This window comes from Hoplias malabaricus, chromosome X2 (genome assembly GCF_029633855.1).
Source record: "Hoplias malabaricus isolate fHopMal1 chromosome X2, fHopMal1.hap1, whole genome shotgun sequence".
Taxonomy (NCBI): Eukaryota; Metazoa; Chordata; class Actinopteri; order Characiformes; family Erythrinidae; genus Hoplias; species Hoplias malabaricus.
The window spans coordinates 17,705,894-17,725,961 of record NC_089819.1 but is presented as its reverse complement, the minus strand read 5'-3'; the positions used below and the strand labels follow the sequence as shown (position 1 = coordinate 17,725,961).

Here is a 20,068-nt window from a genome sequence, read left to right as displayed (position 1 = left end):
GGGTTTAGGCTGCTTTAACTGCCTCTGGTTAGAAGCCACAGCTCTGCAGTAAAGAGGCTGTCTTTACTGCAGTGGTATATATATATAAAAAAAAAGCTGTGATTATGTCGCTTTTTGCCTCTGTAGAGCCGAATCCAACGGTGTTGAGCCGAGCAAAGGGCGGATTGGTTTTGGACTGTAATCCTGCAGCAGCTGTATCCTCCTGCTGCCATCCCTGCTCACTGGGCCAAAAAACACCCCAAACTCACATGAGAAGATCATTATACATCCCAAACCGCCTGAGCTTCTTTAACCATAAATATCCCCTCCCTCGCCCCTCTGTTGTTTTCTTCCACCGTTCCTGAAAACCCCTTGTTTTAATGAACTGGATTTACTCCAAGTGGAGGGTTAGGCTCTGGAGCAGACACCTTATCTGTCAGAGGAGATCAAAGTAGCTCCTAGGATCAGAACTAAGCGAGCTCGACTGGGGCTCCCAGCATTTAATTAGGCCCTAATTGGCGCACGGCTAAACAGACCCACTGAGCAGGTGTAAACAAGCCGGGATACAATCCACGCACCAGCAGGGAAACCTCCAGGGGGAAAAAAAAGCAAGCTGTGGGTAGTAATGCAGGCCGAATACTGGCTGGTATTAGAAGGGGATGATGAAATTATAGTAATGAATTTGTAAGTAGGGAAACTTGAGGAAAGCATTTTTAAAAGCTGTTGCAAACTTATTTCTTCAGGTGCAGCATGAGACGGAAGGTTAAATGATTTTAGGAGGACGGAGTAGACATAAATCTTACGAAACTAGAAGGCATTCCTATTTCTGTTTTGGCTACTTTTTTATTCTGAATTGCAGTTGCAGTGGCATCATCATTTTAATGACCTCAGAGACACTTTTTTCAGAGACGTACCATTGACTCCTGCACTATTCAGTAGCAGTGAGACTTTCTTTGCTAGATGCGCATGACAGCTCTCTCTGTCTAAGTCTCTGTAGTAGAGTTGTCTGCAGTTTATCCCTCACTATTCTGTTTATTTAAAATTCTAGACATATGGCGCTTAAATCCATTATTGATGGTAGTCAGAATTTCGTTTTATATGTGTGCCTTGTGCTGTTGCTCAAGTCAGAAGCTGGAATGTGTCTCATTCTCCCAGGATACTTTTGAGAGAATTATTGAATTCATGCCAAACCCTTCCTAAACACAGCGACAAAAGAAAGGCTCTGCCTAATCCAAATAAAAGTTTCCTTTGTCCACTTTTGCTGAGCAAAGCGCCGTCTTGGCCAATGCAAAAGGTGATATTTCCATTGGAAACCATAATAAAGAAGTGAAGCTTCAAAGCAGTCCTGGCCTACGTACAGCCAGCAAGGTTGGTCTGCGTTAAGCCTTGTCAGGACAATGGATGATGTTTATTCATGGCTGCTAAATAGCTCCAGGCCCTGTAGTACACTGCTCACTGTAAACAGTGAAGGAGCAGGCTTTTAACCCTCACCTCCACTAGATTATTCCTGAGCAGTGATCAAACTACTGAAACGCCTCAGTGACGGATCCCCACTTGCCTGACCCTCATTGAGGCTGATTTACAGCAAGAGCACAGACCTTTCACTGTGAAACATTGCAGCTCTACTTTATCTTCAACTCTTCCTTTAAATAGGTGCCTCCTATCTATCATATAGCTGTTAAAATATTAATATTTTGTTATTAATATTGAGATTTAAATTGGATTTGGGCACTTCTGAACACACATCATGGAAAACAGAGGACTGTTTTTACAGAGAACTGTATGTTTGAAGCTTTAATATCATGACAATTCTGCACTCATGGTTAGTTGGCTAGTGTTAATTGATTTATTTGAGCACATAAAGGACAAATGTGTAAATACACTGGTGGTTTTTGATAGTAGATATCAGATACATCTCACAACTTCTGCTTCATATCACCACTAGCCTTGGAACGATATTCTATATTATAGGATATTCTGATATGTTATTTATCTTTCATTCATTCGGTGTTACGTTCCACCCTGTAACAGTTTCTTTGACACGCCCATCGTAAAGTGTCCATGTACTGCAGAGAGAAAGTAATGTGTTTTGACTGAAGACTGTGTATGAATGTGTGAAGATCATTGGATCCTGCTCTTTTATTTACTTTTTGTTTGTAAGTAATTCAGCCATGGTGCTTTGGACTTGTATAGTTTATGTATAGGAACAGTTAGAACAGTTGTAGTTGTGAGATATGGCTTTGTATGGTAAATGTAGCTAAGAAACAAGCTAGTTGTAATACTCTTCTGTTTGGTTTCGTTAACCTCTTCTTCTACTCATTTTCTACAAATGTCAGTTTTAAACTTGCTTCAGTGCTGGAGGAGTATGCTTTTATTTTGAAATTCGAATGTATCTCAAGCCACCTAGAAACCTTTCAGCCTTGAAGCAAAATATTAAGCAGCCATTAACCTAAGCTTTACAAAAGAGTTCTTGAAGATTTGGTTTCCGAATTTTCAGACGAATCAGATCATTTGTGTAAAGTTGTGTAATACTCAGAAGTTTGATTCGGGTTAAATTTTAATCACACTAGTGATTAAAATAGTGGCAATCATTTGTGAAAATTAATATTATGACACAAGCGTTGTTGCTACAAATCCTCTCATTGAGTTTACATAATTTTTTCTCTTGATGCATTATTTTGAGGAATAATCAATTTTAAGTACCCTCCAGGGTTTGTTCCCACCTTGCGCTCAATGATTCCGGGTAGGCTTCGGACCCACCGCCACCATAAATTGGATAAGTGGTTACAGACAATGAATAAATGAATGAATCAGTTTTAAAATTTTTAAAATAAATATATTTATATCATTTTTTAAAATAAAATAATTGACTTTATTCAAGAAAGCCTAACAGCCCTAGATTGTATTATACACTACATCAAAGGAAGACAGTAGGTTTATGAATCCCATCCAAGCGTTAAGTGCCATAATAAGCACCAAAAGCTCCCGTTGGCTCCCTGTTTTGATGGATTCATTTGTGCGGCACTCTCGCGAGCCTGTCTCTGCCGAATGGCCACAGTGATGTGCATCAGCGAGGCCTGATGAGCCCGCTCACAGCACACCTCTCTCCGTCATTGAATAATTCATCATAGTAAATATGTCAGATGAAGACCTGAACCGGCCCACTGTCTCGTTTTTCTAAAGAGTAAGCACATTCACTTGACTTGCCCAAAGATATAGTGTTTCCTGACACTTTTTTTTTCCCCTCTGCATATTTTTTTTAACTTTCTGAGCTGGAGAGGATGTGGATTGTGCCTCGGTCCTACTCTGTTTTGTTCTTAAAGACCAAAGTGATGAAAAATAACACTTGGACACATGGGCAGGTTCTCAGGTTGGGGCCTGGGGAGTGGGATGTAAAATTTGACAGATGCATTCCAAAGTATGTAACTATGCTGCTGAAATTTATTACATGAACAGATAATCTTTAACAAGACAACTAACAAAAGCCTTTATGGATGGATTCTAATTAAGTTAATTTTAGCTTTGTGGCCAATTCAGTCATGATCGCTTCTGAACCATCTGGCTTTGAATAGTTAAAACAATATAATGCACTTTGTAAGCGTAGCATTTTAAACTAGTTATTACTAGGAGAAGCCGTCTACTGTTCAGTGTCCAAATTTATTTTCAGAGTATTGTTCCATAGCCAGGCCGGCACAGTGGCGCAGCAGGTAGTGTCAAAGTCACACAGCTCCAGGGGCCTGGAGGTTGTGGGTTCAATTCCCGCTCCGGGTGACTGTCTGTGAGGAGTTGGTGTGTTCTCCCTGTGTCCGCGTGGGTTTCCTCTGGGTGCTCCGGTTTCCTCCCACAGTCCAAAAACACACGTTGGTAGGGGGATTGGCGAATCAAAAGTGTCCGTAGGTGTGAGTGAATGTGTCTGTGTTGCCCTGTGAAGGACTGGCGCCCCTCTCCAGGGTGTATTCCTGCCTTGCGCCCAATGATTCCCACTGCGACCCTGAACTGGATAAGCGGTTTCAGATAATGAATGAATGTTCCATGGCCAGGGCGGCACAGTGGCGCAGAAAGTAGTGTCGCAGTCACACAGCTGGAGGTTGTAGGTTCAAGTCCTGCTCCAGGTGACCGTCTGTGAGGAGTTTTGTGTGTTGTACCACATGTCCACATGGGTTTCCTTTGGGTGCTCTGGTTTCTTCCCATGGCGCCGCCTCCAGGGTGTGTTTTTGCCTTGCGCCCAATGATTCCGGACCCACCGCAACCCTGACCTGGATAAACGGTTACAGACAATGAATGAATGAATGTTCCAAGGCCGTCCCACAGCATCTCTGTACAGTGGTGTGGGTATAAAAAGTAAACGTAGCTTGTGAAAATCGGTCGACTCCCGAACAAACTAATTCTTTGATCATCTTAGCAAATGATTCAGAGAGTCAAACTTCAGAGTCGACTCAGTCTCAGCTTTGTAACACCTTCTTGCAGTGAAGGTCATTTCCACATGTATGTCATATATTTCTATGATTTGAATGCGCTATAAACAGTGGATTACCACCATCTCCTGACCCTGTTTATCAGTGGTTCTTTGTCTTGGGGATAACAGTAGCTCTGTGAACCATAAAGGCTTCTCCTAGTAGACAGGCTGTATACAGACTTTAAGACTGGCAACCACAGAAGCAGGACACATCAGCCAATACCATCAATATGTGTGGAAAATCCTCTTGAGCACAGAAAGAGCTTGGCATGTGAAGGTATCTTTAAACTCAAGAGGGTAAAAACCATTAAAGAATGAGGTAAAATACAGTTTGAGACTGAGATTATGATCAGTGCATGCTCAGTTCCTCTCTCTGTGCTCACCAGTTTCACATTTCTGCTGGCAAGAAAGATATTTACACACGTGAAATGTTAAAACTTGCAGAATTATATTTTCCACCTGGTGTTTTTGCACCCTCTACTTATAACATTGATGTGACGACATAGCATGACCACTTAAAGCTACTTTCCCTGTAACATTAGTGCAATTTTTAGGTATGAGTAGCACAGCTCAAGCCTGAGAAGCATTGTATGCTCTGCATTTAGTAACACTACTATGAAAACAATGGATAAATATCTCTATGGAACAAAGCCTAGTCGCTAGTGATTTTTTTAAAAGAGAATGATGTGCACAGTTGATAGTGTAGGGTTATAGCAGGTGCAAGTAACTGAATAAATAATCATAAATCATGACATATAGGGAATTGCTGCAGTCGAATGTTTTGTTCCTGCAACAGATTGGAGATAGTAGTGAATCTGTATTAAAAGCAAGAGCAAGCTCTAGTAACACGTTGGTTTGTGGAGCCACATAAAGTGACCCAAATGAATAAGGGCTTGCATAGTTTTGCGTAGAGTTTAGGCTTTTAAAGACGTCATTCGCCAGTTGTCACACCAAAGCCCAGCAGATGAAAAGTGGGATTAGAGCCCTGGTTGTAAGTGTGGCCTCTAATTTGTTCTGCCACACACCACAGCCCTGTTGTCTTTTTACACCTAGCCATGACCCTGTGTATGCTTTCAGAGGTGGTCCACTTTGGGGGGGGGCAGGCTGGGTGGTCCTTGGGTTGGCTCAGAGAAGAGCATGTGACCACAGCCACATGGCTGGTGCACATTTGACACATTTGAATGTTGCTGCCTGCTGGAATCACGTCAGCGAAAAATAAAGACTGGTGCAGATTTATCTGGAACTTGGTTGATAGACGATGTTTCTGGGACTTGTGTAAAGTGGATGTTTGTGATAATGCAGTGATATTGTTCCTATGTCTGGTTGAATTAAACATTTCGATATACCTTGCCTTATATTAAAATTTGTGGTGAAATTTTAAGTTTATTAAATATTTTGTTAAATGTATTTATTCATTACATTTATATTACAATTTCCATTATTTTCAGCAGAATTGTCGATCTGTCCAGTTGCATAGAGTTTATTATGTAGAATATGTAGAGTGTAATGTTTCCATATGATGTACTAGTTGAGCAATTGTATTCTTCTAATTTCCCAAGAGTGCAGTTCTGCATCAATATTTTCAGGGGGAAATATCTTCTTCTATAAGTGTGTATGTGTTTTTTTTACAGACAGGCTCAGAGCAGCGGGTGATGCCTGGGCTGGAGGTGGAGAACATTCTGGCAGTGCTGCCCGCTTTCCCCCGGGGAGCAGCCCTCCAGCGAGCCAGACGCGCCGCCCACGCCCTCAGCCGAGCCGCCAATTACTCACTGCTAATGGCCCAGCAGCAGGTGGGTCGAGAGAGACAGAGAGTGGGAGAGAGAGATGAGTGAGAGAAAGAGACTGACTCACCACTGTTGCTTGCTCTCTCTTTCTCTCTACTGTAACCTCAGCAAGTAGGAAGTGGTCATGCTTCTGCATCATATTTCTCTCTCTCTCTCTCTCTCTCTCTCTCTCTCTCTCTCTCTCTCTTCCCTCTATCCGCGCTCTCTCTCAGAACAGGATGTGGATACAGACAGAATCTATGTATCAGTAATAAAATTATAAACAGGCTTCTGTGTACTGGTTTGTATCTTGGTTGATGTTTATATGCACACCATTTCATTCACACTGTGCTGCATCTGTGTTTGCACTGGTTATCTCACTCAATTTATGTGATGTCTTGCTGTATGTAAGTAATATCGTGAATGCATATTTATCAGTAAGATCAGTGAGTCTGTGTCTGTCTACCTGTATCTTCCTTGTCTGGTTTTCTCTCTGTTTTGTCTCCACCCATCCAGTCTATTCCATAGACACCTCTTCTAGTGAGTGATTTCCAGTATGTTAAGGTGCATCTGTTGCTGAAACAAGTGCTCAGTTGTGTACTGTAGCATTGAAAAGCTTTGCCAATAGAATTGGGTGCCCTGGAACAGCTGCACATGAGTCTAATGCCAAATGTCATGAAGAGAAGTATAAAAGATTATAAACTACATTTTATAATAGAGCTCCGTTCAGTACATTTGAGAGGAGGTTGATGTAGACCTAATCATCAAGCATCATGCAATGCAATCTGAATGCAATCAGATCCTCAAAGCCTGTAAGTCCTCTGTTTGTCTGTCTGTCTCTCTCTCACCCCCCCCCCCCCCCCCCCCATAGGCCCCTGCTCATCTCCTTTTCCTGTTCCCACAGACATATCCAGGCTCATGCTTCCTCTTTGCGGTAATCTATCTTGTTCCGTATGCTAACGGTCCGTCAATGCCAATCAATATTTCATACTAAAATAACCCGGCCAGGGTGTTCCTGTCTAACCCTCCCACTCCAGCCTCATGGGTCATCTGCACTGTTATTTGAGGAAAAGAGCCCTGATCAGACGCAAGGAGGTGGCAGAGAGAGGCCAGGACATGAATCATTCATGATACACTGCGCCCTGCCAGGAAAAACACAATGATTTATGCAACACTTGTTGTGACGCCTCGCTACAGTCAGGGCCGGCATGGCCCAGGCACCTCCTGACTCCAGGTTATGGGCCCATAATGCATTTTTAAAGACCCACCATTGCTGGCGCTGGATGAGGGAATACACACTCGAGAGACTGAGTGCTCCTCTCTCCCTCATTACTCACTAAATGTGTTCTTGAAATGTTGTGCTTGCCTTTTATAAAGACAAGATCTGATACGGTATAGTGGCCTCTTAACTTTACCTTAGAAAATTGTTTTTTTTTTCTTTTTTGAACATCTGCACCTCCAGTGAAATCAGCTTTTCTCAGAATGTGAGCTAACCTTTTGGCTTGTTTTGGATCTTTTTTTTTTTTTTATCTCTGCTGTGGTGTAGGTGGAAGCTCTGAAGAGTGAGTTGGATTTCCACAGGAACTTGTACAGCCTCCAAGTGCGGACCATAGAGGATCTGGTGCAGGGAATCCGTCAGGCTTACCACACTTTCCAGGAGAATATCTTTCACAGTTTGTGTGCTCCATTGCAAGGTATTAAAACAAAAAATGAAAACATACAGCAGCACATCAGTTTCATGCTAATACAGTACATCTATAAGATTTCCACTAGACATAATCCAAAGCTTCTGATCCCTGACCTGCAAATTTAAGCAGAATAGCAAGGTTTTTATTTTTTTTTATGTGTAATTGGATATAAGGGTAAGAGCGGTATGATGGAGTGTGTAATATTTAGACTGTACATGATGTTGCTCTACTTTTCTGCTGCCACAGCAGAGTGTCAGCTCATTTTCATCCGTAGCTGGGACAGAATGCAGTGCAGGTCCCGAGCAAATGGTGTGTGTGTGTGTGTGTGTGTGTGTGCTGCAGTATGAGAGCTCTTTGAGAACAACCACTTAGTGAAGCCATTCAGGTGATGGCGGAAGCACTATGCTGATGGTTGGGTGTGTGTGTGTGTGTGTGTGTGTGGCCAGTGTTTGTGACTTCTGAATTGAACCTTGCACCTGAAGACTTGTTTGATTTTCAAGTAAAGCACGAACAGTGCGTTCTCCACTCCATTTCACTGGCAGTCATAACTCCTCATTAAAAGCTGAATGCTGGACTTACTTTGCTGACCTACTTTGCTCTTTGCACTTTAGAGGACTTATGAGGTTGCCACAGGTCTGCTATCTGCTAATGTGTGTTATACTCTGAGATGGCTGTTTATTAGACAAACAAAATACACCTACCTTCTTTCATTTGGCTGTTTTATGAGGAAAAACTACCATATAACACCACAAAAAGAAAAAAATTGGACAATAAATGAAAACAAAATATGTGAAATACATGTAATAAACCAAAAACGATTATATTACAGTATGGGTGACAGTATATGAAAAATCATCCAACACAATAAATTCTCTGAAGTCTCTTATTTGAATCTTGACACATTTAAAGCAATTACATTACTTCACCTCTACAACAATGTAAAGGCTTCACAACGTTAGCTTCAGTTACAGGTGGTATCAAAATTTTTGAATTAATTATACAGCAAAATTTACAAACCTTTAGCTGTTTACAATAAACCAATCATTTATTCATTCATTTCCTGTAACTGCTTATCCAGTTCAGGGTCACGGTGGACACAGAGCCTACCCAGAATCATTGGTTGCTAGGCAGGAACACACCCTGGAGGGGGCGCCAGTCCTTCACAGGGTGGCACACACACACACCTACGGACACTTTTGAGTCGCCAATCCACCTACCAGCGTAGGGGCTGTGGCAGGAAACTGACATGAACACGGGGAGAACACACCAAACTCCTCACAGACAGTCACCCAGAGTGGGACTTGAACCCACCACCCAAGGTCCCTGCAGCTGTGTGAATGCGACATTACCAGCTGTGCCACCGTGCCGCCCAGAAATCCGTCAAATAACTTCAATTTAAATAGCTCAACAAGAATTCTTTCCAAATTCTACACTAAATGTCACTTTTAATGAGCACTGCAGTCTCAGAATATTCAATTCCTTCATGACAAGCATTTTTAATGCTTAGTGGAGCAACTCCTCAGGAATCTGGTGGCAGCTGGTTTCCTCTTTTGTCCATGTCTGGGTAGTGTAGCCAGGGGTATTTTAAATTTGAACTTGCAAACTATGCTTCCAACTGTATCACAGTGCCTTTGGCTTGCACGAATAAGGAAAAGGACACAAACACAGTAATGATTTCTTGTGGGGAAATAAAGCCATATTTCTAATCATCACAGTCAGCAAACCTCTGGCCAGTCCAAGTAATTTAAGTGTTTTTCCTGATGCAAAAAATGAAGCCCTTGATTAGTTTCATCAGTTGTGCTTGAGACGCCTGAAGTGCAGATGTGGGCACCACTGTATACTATGCACTTTGGCTGTCATTTGTGAATTCGTTTCCATGATTCGAGGCAGGATATTTATAACAATTTCATATGATAGCCCTCTGCATTTCAGATTGATTCCCATCACCAGTGCAAACAATTCTGAATTTCTCAAGTTCTAAGTTTTTATTCTTTCAAGAAATTTGGATGAATCTGAGTTACTCCTTTTTACAGATCTCAATAGCATTGTTTTGCTCAGAACACTAATACCAGCTTGTAAACACAGAACTGTCAGTCCACTCTTCCAAATACTATCTGATCAAAGGTGGTCTTTTGATAAACTGTGGAGCAACAATTGGATGACACTCAGTAATAGTAAACCCACAAAGTTCATCTATATGTGGGGTGCCTTAATGGAATAAAATCCTCTGTAATAAATTTGTATCCAGCGGGATTTAAATGCAAACTGTGTCAGTGTATATAGAGAGAACTCTAAACGCAAGTCTCTAGTGTCCATTTTCCTACTTCAGTAGGGTTGGTGTGTAATTTTTATTCTGATCATCTGCTCCTCACATTGAATTGCAAATGCCTGGCTCCTCTGTGTTTTGAGATGAATTAGGCTGTGAGCGAACGTCTGAGCCATCCCGAGACGCTCCGTTGCGCGGATTAAAAAAGACGAGCCTCCAACATCTCCACAGGGCCTTTTTGATGCAGCAGTCTCTCTCTCTCTCTCTTTCTTTCTTTTTGCAGATGTCCTTTCATGTTATGAGGATCTGAGGGCCTCTGCATCTGAGGCTGCTCTCCGCCGCTTCCTGTCAGCTTTTAAGAGTAGCTCGACGCAGATACGTGAGGCAGTGGAGGCCCTCGGCCCTTCAAAGAGTCAAGGTAGATCAATGCCTTTCTCAGACCCTCTCTGTCACTCTCTCTCTCTCTCTCTCTATTACCTCATTGTTAGAGTTGTCTTTGTCCAGTTTTTTGGTCTGGATCCCAATTTGTATCTTTTAGGATGTGTTCAGATTTGTTAAAAACGAACCTTGGTGCGATTGGCTCGTTAGAGTAAACGTGATCGCTCCCTTACAAACTCTTGTGTGCACCAAACAAGTGGACACAGGCCGTCTGAACAAATGAGCCTCGGTCCATTTCTAAACTCTGGTTCAGTTTGTTTCAAGTATGAATGCAACTTGAACCAAAGGCATCAAAACTAACCGAACACAGGATGTGATTTCCCAAGGTGAAAAATTATCGCACCATGAGGGAACAGATTGCGTTTAAAACAACCTACGAAGGACAGACCTCCTAAAGTCTTCTTTCTGTAGCGTTGCTTCCCTTGGAATTCCTGGTGCCACTTCCCCACCTCTTGCTTTGTTTCCACTTGGTAAAACCAGAGTTGCCGCTCTGGTAAAATTACCTCCAGGTAAACACACACAACCCTAATAGGTGCATTAAGCCCAGCTGATGACTTCACTGTCTAAGGTGCATTAAATGGTGCATCATATGTCACTTTTTGCTTACTTTGGTTCAATTTTGAGTGAGAACTTGAACCAAACCAGAACTAAAATGCAACAACGTGTTATTTTATTGTTTGGTTTGGACTAAGAGAACCGAACTACAAGTCTGAACACACCCTTAATGCTGTATATTTGCTCATGTTCTATTTATTCTACCACTCCCTTAGATTACCGCACTGGCTGCATAGTGGCAGCTCCAGGGTCTCAGGTTCCAAATGCAAATGTGCAATCATTTGTCATTGTACAAACGTGACAGTTAACACACACTCACACTATTGCACTAGAGGCAGTGAACACACACCTGGAGCATAAACGGCACCCGAGGAGCAATTGGGGTTGTGTGCCATGCTCAGAGACACCTCAGCTCTGGATTGAGGTGTGAGGACAGTACTGTTCCTTCACTTCTACCACTCCCATTTTCCCTGTCAGTCACGGGAATCAAACAAGCAGCCTTCCAGTCCCAAGCCCACCTTCTAGCCATGTTGGTTTGTTTGTTATTTAAATTAAACAATTATATTTTATTATTAATAACTATATTTTTAAATTTGTGTATATCCTCTAATTAATCTCCCACTCAAACATTTATACCATATACCACTATTATTTTCAATGTGGTAACAATAACCGGAAGAATAAAACTGTTACCAGCAGAGGCCTAATCTTACAGGTTTATTTTTATAGCCCAAAACTTCACTCTCCTATGAATGTTTGTAAAACAGTTTGTATTTAGTGAAAGCACAGATTGCAGACTTATACTAGTGTGCACCAGAAGACGTTGAAGGAGGTGGAGGAGGACGGGCGTAATGGAATGACTCAACACAAAACCAACACAAGTGTGTGAGCAGCTGTGACGTGGTGTGAATATAAACAAGCAGCCTGTGTTAGTGTGTGGCAATCTGCAAGTGTGTGGTGATGTATAATGTGTTTGTGTGGTATATGTGTGTGTGTCTGTGTGTGTGCGTGTGAGTGTGAGCCTGTGTTTGTGCCTAAGTTTGTATTAGTGTGTGGTTTGTGTGTGTGGGCACAGCATACTCTGCTGTAGTGTGCGGTTATGCAAAATTGTGTGTGCATGTGAGAGCGTGTGTGATGTGTGTGACAGGCATGGCTTGCAGCCCAGGCGTGTGTGTGTGTGTGTTTGGAGCAGTGCTGTCTGATTAGACTGCACTCTGCAGACTGAGTGTTGACATCAGCCTCTTAATAACCACCTCACCGCACACACACTCCCCATTACTGCACACTCTGGGATAATAAATGTGACACCCAGGGCAGTGTGGCACTGATTGGGGCTGCACCTGCCACAAATCTCCTGCTTTACACATTTTGAAACACACAGACACACACACATTCCATATGCCAGCTTGCACCTTTATTTGCCTCTACTGAAACCAGAGCATATGTTAATACTGTCCAACTGTGGTGTAAATCTGTGACTTCATTACACTGGCAATTCTAAGTTTTTTCAAAGGTGAGGCCAAAATAGGTCCTGTCCAGCTCCTTTTAAAATTTATATTCAGTGTTCTATAATTATCCAAATGCATCTGTTATAATTAGAACACTTCATCAAGCTGCAGCCACTCTCCTGATATAGACAGATACAGTAAAATCAGACATGCAACTCTCCAAGAGTGACAAAGCACCTGCAGGTTTCTCTCTGCTGTCAGTCCTCACAGTTCACCATGATGAGCGATGCAGTCAGTGAGATGGCAAGAGACAAGAGAGGGGCCAGTCAGAGTTTGAGTCGAGAGAGCACCAAACAAACTTGAGCATCCAGTGCCCTGATATTGGTATGACCTGGTGCTTATTGGTTCAAATTTTGAATTAGAGAAGAAAAAGTGGTTTCATTGAATTTTGTGCTTAGATCTCATATTTAAACACAGTTATAAACTTAATATATAAATGCTAATAGAATAACATGTAACAAAGTAGTGCAGCATTGACTGTAAAAGCCAAACAAATACATTTTCCTCAGATTATTAAACATTTTTTCTATTTTAACCTGAAAAGACTACTTATATTTTAAAAATTATACTTATAAAATATTACTATAACCATAGACAACTGGTGACTTGGAATTAATGATGCATTGATGCTTTTTTATATTCCTATTTAAAGCAGGTAAGCAGATATTTTGCCTATTACTCTCTCTGTCTTATCTGCTATTCCTGTTTGTATTACTATGGACCCTCTTCAGCTTTCACACCGGCCCTGTGCTTTCCTTCCAAACACAACACATTCTTTGGCTTTCCATCACCGCCTGTAATATCTGCTAAAAAGCCATCAGAAATGTGATCTCTGTCCCACCCTCCAGAAACCAGCTTCACCTTCTTCCACTCTAAACGCTGGAATAATCTCCCTCATGTTTGTCGAATTTGCTTGCGCCTTTCCAACTCAAACACGTCTGCTTCTCTCCTTTGCCATTCCAGCCGTTCCTTAGGTGGCCTGCTTTCTCCAGGCCCTCCGCGTGTGTGGTCTTCAGCAGGGCAGCCACCACCCGCCCTGAGGCTTTCCTGAGCTCTTTCCAGTGTATCTTTGCCTCTCCCTCTCTTTTACTCACTAGCGCTCTCACTCTCCGGATGCCAAGCACTCTCTCCCTGCGAAAAACGCTCTCGCTGGAGATGCCGACGGCAAATATTTACACAAGGGGCTGGTGGAATGCCTTGGTTTCATAGCAGCGTCCCATCGTTAGAATAGCTGGAGGTGTTCGGACCCGTCGCAGGTTTCTTTTGATGTGGTGGCAACGCGTCATTGTGTTCAATCAGCCGTGTGACGCCTCCTCTCAGAGACATTTATTATATGGAAATGCTCTTATCCAGCCATCTCCTCTTTTGTCTGGCAAATATCTGTAAAAGTGTAGAGGCTCATTTGCTCTGAAGCTGAAGGGTTGAGTTGTACCAGAGGAGGGGAGCGGAAAAGAGCCTGTGATTAAGGAAATGATTCCGTTAGAGATGTGTTTGCCTTCACACTTGTCGCTAGAGGCTTTTTTTGTTCTCTTCTCTAAGGGTGGAATGCAGCCTTTCACTCGCAGACTTGCAAAGTTTGGAAAGTTTTAGCCTTAAAAGATCTGTACTTTGCTCACTGCCAGACTTAAGGCACAGTACAGATGATTAGAACTGCTTTTGGGAATGTGCAACATCATCAAAATGTACACATCCAGCAGTTTATCTCATTAGTTGTGCTTTGGTCAGCCATTGACAGTGGCAAAGCATGTAATCCAAGCAGTGCATGATGCCTAGTGCAGAGCTGCCTTTAGCTTGAATTAAATCACACCATAGAAATAATAATTCTCACGGAGCAAAGCAGTTTTGCTAATCATGTGTAGTGTGCCTTTTTTTTAAGGATTTTCAGCTGTTGACCTTATTCAAATGGCAGAAATATATTCTTATTATATCACAAAAAGGGTGTCAGCAGTTATGGCAAAGCGTGTTTGCCTGTAGAAATAGGGGTTCACTCTATCTCCTGAACCATTAAATTCTGACTTTGCCACAAACATGCTAGGAAGTCAGAAAGTGCAAAGAAACCTCCTAATTTTGGATGCAATTAATGGTGTAATTTCTCTCCTCTTGATTCCTATTTTAGAACGCTTTCACAATCACTTTCCCAAACACATACTTAGTGGTTGGTTGTTTTACTTGTCGGTCAAATGTCCTCTTCATGTCAAAGTAGATGGCTTGTGGCCACATTGGGCGACAAAACACATTAGACACTCTAGTGATAGAAGTCTGACTTGTGACACTAGGGATGAATTAGATGTCTCCACGTTCACTCCAGTTCGCCACAATATATCGCTGACCTTTGGAATGCGCCATTCTTCAGTGCTGACCGTTGAAACCATCCCCATTTGTTACCTTGACAAAATACAATTTACTTCATAACAAGATAATGCCAGGTCTTGTGCCTTCCGTCTCCCTGTTACAAGTGTCTGTTATCTGGCTCTCTGACATTCTAATATAATGCATTGTGCTACAGCCTATTCTTTAGCCATAGGTGACAGTACTGGCCTTTGTTATCAGGCTGTGCTGTCCTTTTGTTTTCTTTGCCAAGTAATCTCCACATCTATGTGTGTCGGTGAGGATGTCAGGGGAGCTGCCCCTGCACCTTCTTATCTCACATTGGTACTGTTGCCTGCCACCATACTGCTCCATGGTTAGGTGATGATATGGCAGGGTACCTACACTCGACAGTGACTGGAGGAATGTTATCTGACTCCAAGTGAGCCCCTATTGTTGATGTTTCATTTTTATATTTTTCATATATTTCCAAATATTCATATATTTTTATAACTCTTGGGGGGGGAGGTGGGGAATGTAAAAATAAAAGTGCATAGACGGTGCAGCAGGTAGTGTCGGTGTTACACAGCTCAAGGGTCCTGGGGTCCTGCAGTGGTTGACTGTCTGTGAGGAGTTTGGTTTGTTTTCCCTGTGTCCAGGTGGGTTTCCTCTGGGTGCTCCGGTTTACTCCCAGGGTCCAAAAACACATGGATTGGTGACTCAAAATGCCCAGTGACTCCAGACTCACCTCGACCCTGATCTGGTTCAGCGGTTACAGACAATGAATGAATGAATAAATATGCGTTTATTTGTCAGTCCCAAGCCTGCTTCATAATGGTAACAACATGGAGAAAAGTGCAGACACAAAAACGACAACATAGGATAATATAGAGCTTACATTTACATTTGCTGTAAGATCATATTTTATACTACTCTGGAGGGGGGCATTTTATTTATTGTACACAACTATATATCCCGTGACTGATGTGTTTACAGACTGTGGAATGCTAAATGGCTTCACAGTGTAGTTCAATACTTATGTACAAGTATCATCATTAGATTTATGTACTTGTAATTTACACTTAATGTTTGTTAGACACAGGTGATATTTTCCCCTTTAAAGCATTACGGTATGAAAGTGAGCCAGTTTCACTGCAACAGCTGCAACCCTGAGAAAGTATTTCCTCTGTTGGCCAGGTGACTGTGCTGAGGCCTGAAATCTGAGATTTACAGCAGCGTTCCTGACACATACCTCTCTCTCCCCATCAGAGCACACTCCTCATTAATCTTGCCTTCATTTCACACTCCTACCTTTCCAGCCTCCCCCTCTCTTTCTCTCCACAAGGAATGGGCTTAATCTATTCTGTAGCAGTCTCAGTGCACACTACCTGCCTTGGTTATCTATGGGTTTAATGTAAACTCAGGGTGAGGCCTGTATGCATGGAGAAGACCTTAGGGAACCAACACCAAGTCTAGTTTATTACACTGCATTATAACAGACACTGCGCCCCGTCACATGTAAGGTGTCAGGTGATTGAGTATTCTGCTGCTACCTCGCAGAACTGCAGTTATATAGAAACTGTAATGGAAGTGTATTACATCTATCTTGTATCTGCGCTTACTTTTCACCAGAAACACATGCCATAAAGCTTTGCAGCTGAAAGCAGCAGCCACACAGCACTCCAGCACAAGGTCTTAGTTTCTGTAAAACTTATGATTTGTGTAATGGATTATTAGTATGTAAGGTATTTTTTTTACCTTACCTTAGTTTAGAGTTACATCACAATGTGTTAAAGATGTTTGACAATCATGGAAATTGTTATTTAATTGTTATTTATATTGTTTTATTGGCTGATTTTTAAATAGTTTTTTCTTTTTTTTTTCTTTTGACATAATGACAGTTATAAATGTTGCTTCATAGTGTTTTTTTTCTCAGCACCTTGGGGATAAGGTACTGGTTCTGGTTGGTTCATACAGAATAATTATTTATTTTATTTTATTTTTAAATATATTTTTAATATATATAAATGTCCACCCCAGTAATTCCGGGTAGGCTCCAGACCCCACGACCTTGAACTGGATAAGCAGTTACAGACAATGAATGAATTCATTTTTCCTGGACTGAAAACATGATAATATCATGGCAACTTGGATTTCGATTGAATTGTATTAGGCTTTAGTTGGACTTAAATGTCAAATTCAACCCATATTGCGATGCATGTTGAGGTGCATATTCTTCCTGTGGTGTCTGCCGATCACATGCTAAGAACTCTCTGTGTGTGTGTATGTGTGTGTGTTTAGGTGATGAGGCCTTGGCACAGTATGGCCACCATTTCCTCCAAAATGTGGAAGCCCTCCTGAAAGACTGTGCAGAGAAGAGAGAGAAAGCGTCCAGTCAGCTTCACTCCCTGCAGGAAGAGCAGCAGCAAGCCATTCACACCTTAAACAAGCTCAGGTCTCAGAGGAAGGAGACCAAAACCCTTTTAGATAAGGCCCATACCCCTTCAGACAGTTCCCTCAGCCCTTCAGGCCAGCCCCACATTGCTGCAGACCAGCCCCACCCAGCCTGTCCTGAGTGCACTCAGAAGGACAGTCCTGAAGCTGTGGCTCTGTCTGGAGGCTCTGGAGACCCCAACAGCAGAGCTCAGGGTAAACAGCTCTCTCAACTGTCAGCCCAACAGAGGCATAGAATCCTGAGAAAGGCCCTGACAGTGGATGTCACATCAGATCCCTCCAAACATGGTCCGTCCCTACCAGCCGGGGTCAACCAGAGGCTGAGAAGGAGGAGTTCTCCCCTGGGCAAGTGCAGCAAGGTAGCAGCCAGACCAGACTGGCAGAGCTAGATGTAAGGAATTGCAAGTTTTTTACAGCACATTTTAAAAACAAAGGCAGTACAAGGTGTTTTACATTTTTTTAAATTGACAATAATAAAGGCAAGCTTCTAACAAAATATAATATGAAATTAAGTGAATATAAAAATTTAAAATTAAAAACAAATAACTAAATCTTTGGGAGAACATTTCTTTAATTTTTTCCCTTTGGGAGCACAGTATGTTGAATCTGTGACGTAACAGTCAGTTTATGCTTCTTCATTATATCTATGTTGTGGAAGAATCCGTAAAAAAACTCTCTAAGAAGGTCCAGGATATTTGTTTCTTTCCTGGCGTGAATTGCAGAGCGAGGCAGACATATTAACACGCAAGTATAAACACTATGGTGTAGACTTCACATTGAACACAAAAGCATAATTCCCCCTTTACTGAAACCTCATTAACACACCCTCTACAGTAATCAAACTTTAAAGGTGCGATTTTTCTGAAAAAATGTAGTGCACAGCTCCCTCCCCTTTTTTAAGACAATGTGTAATTAAAATATAATCTTTCTTACATAATATATGCACATCATATAGACATGCATCATTTAGAGGGTTTAGATTACCAGTTTAACATCTGTTATTTAAAAACCAGTAAGTAAGTATGTTTATATAATTCTGCAACACAAACAGCAAAGTAAATGAGAATTAAATCCAGCCATATTTTTTTTGTATCGGTTTTCGGTTTAGTGTCGAGAGAAAGAGAAAAATAATGTATGCATGTTTTTCAACACCCCTCCTTTTGTACTACTTAACCATCCACTGTAGAACCATCCACTGAGAAGTGGGGTGGGGAGGACGACCAGTGTTTTGGGGGAAAAGGTGGATCAGAGGAGGAGTGGGTTAGGGGGCTTGGGCGGGGGCTAATAGCCCATAGAGAAGCCTCTCCAGCCACACAGACCTGGAGGAAATGAAAGCACTTAGAGAGCCTTGTTCTGCTGGTGTCAAGCAAAGTCCATGTCTATTCCTGTCTGCTCTCTGTGCTTCAGACCTGCTGTTGTGGCAGGAGAAGCCCAAAACAAGAATGGCTGGGTAAACCAGACACCATTACACTGTGAGTTTATGCAGTTCTTCAAAAGAAGCTGTAGAGGCAGGTGCACTGAGCTTTTTTTTCCTGAGCCTAATATAAAGCCTCAAGACTGCTTTCTTTTAATTGATTTTGTTTATTTTGTTATTATTTTGAGTAAGTACAACGCTTAGGAACTATTTCGTCAAAGATTCACCAAAGGTTTGTAAACACCCTTTCCTTTCAGCTAATTTGAGTTGGACACAGATATTCAACTGAAACAAAATCAGACTTTCTGGAGCAGGAGATGGTCACAATGTTCAGTACCAGCTGTTGGCTTGAGCTTTAGGACGTCCAATAATTCTGAGATGCGCTGGAGTGCCTCTATGATCCAAAACCAATAATCCTACATCAGTATCTGGGCTCACTGTTGCTCTTGTGACTGAATGCTATTAAATCCATACAGCCATGTGTCAACATCTATTATCAATCTATTCCGGAAGAGTACAGGCAATTGACGCGGTAAAAGGATGAACAAACTCCCCAGTAATATCCTTCATGTCCACAAACATTTGGCTATATATTGTATTTGTGAAGATAATGAATAGATTTGTTCTAAAATGTCATCTCTCAAAGCAGGTAATGATCCACAAACGCCTAAATTAATATCCACCCGACATGTCAACAACTTCACATTCGTGTTATAGTCTTTGAGCCGTGGTATTTTCTTGTTTATTCAACACTTTCTTTGTGTGATTTGTTGCCTTTAAAATAGGCCATGAGAATTCATTGCATATTCATGCCATTTGAATGTTTATTAGTACCACTATTAGCATATTTCTTCTGGATGAATCCAGACACCCGCAGCAGAGCTCATAACAGAAGCCCCTCCGAGAACCCGTCGTCTTCTCGGTTGTTGTAAGATACTGTATGGCATCTGTGGCACTGGAAAACAATTTCTTCCCCTCCTCCTTCTCTTTCATTCCATCTCTCTTTCTCTCTCTTTCTTGCTCTCTCTCTCCAGACAAAAGTAGTCTGGGGATGTATTAGTCACCTCCCTGCATCTGTCTTCCTCTCCGACAGCTTCAGATTTGAAAACAAAAGGCAGAAAAAGAGGGAGAGAAGAGATGAGATAAGACGAGCCAAAATGCAAGTGTAGTCATTGTTCTCATTCAGAGCCCCGGCAGCTTTTAGGTAGAGGGAGGGGAAAAAGGAGCTTCTTTCTCTCTT

General features: G+C 41.9%; 1 protein-coding gene across 4 annotated transcripts in view; it reads left to right on the top strand.

Moving 5' to 3' along the window:
• LOC136677102 (protein lava lamp-like) overlaps positions 1-20,068 on the top strand; it is an 81,502-nt gene that overhangs the window by 44,772 nt on the left and 16,662 nt on the right. For 2 of the 4 annotated variants that reach the window (XM_066654513.1, XM_066654512.1), the window contains exons 9-12: positions 6,067-6,225; positions 7,745-7,892; positions 10,436-10,570; positions 17,262-17,805. In XM_066654513.1, the coding sequence (XP_066510610.1) occupies positions 6,067-6,225; positions 7,745-7,892; positions 10,436-10,570; positions 17,262-17,803 (984 nt within the window). In that variant the 3' untranslated portion in view covers positions 17,804-17,805. Of the gene's footprint in view, positions 1-6,066; positions 6,226-7,744; positions 7,893-10,435; positions 10,571-17,261; positions 17,893-20,068 lie in introns of those variants that run through there. The other 2 variants (XM_066654514.1, XM_066654511.1) reach the window with 1 other exon arrangement.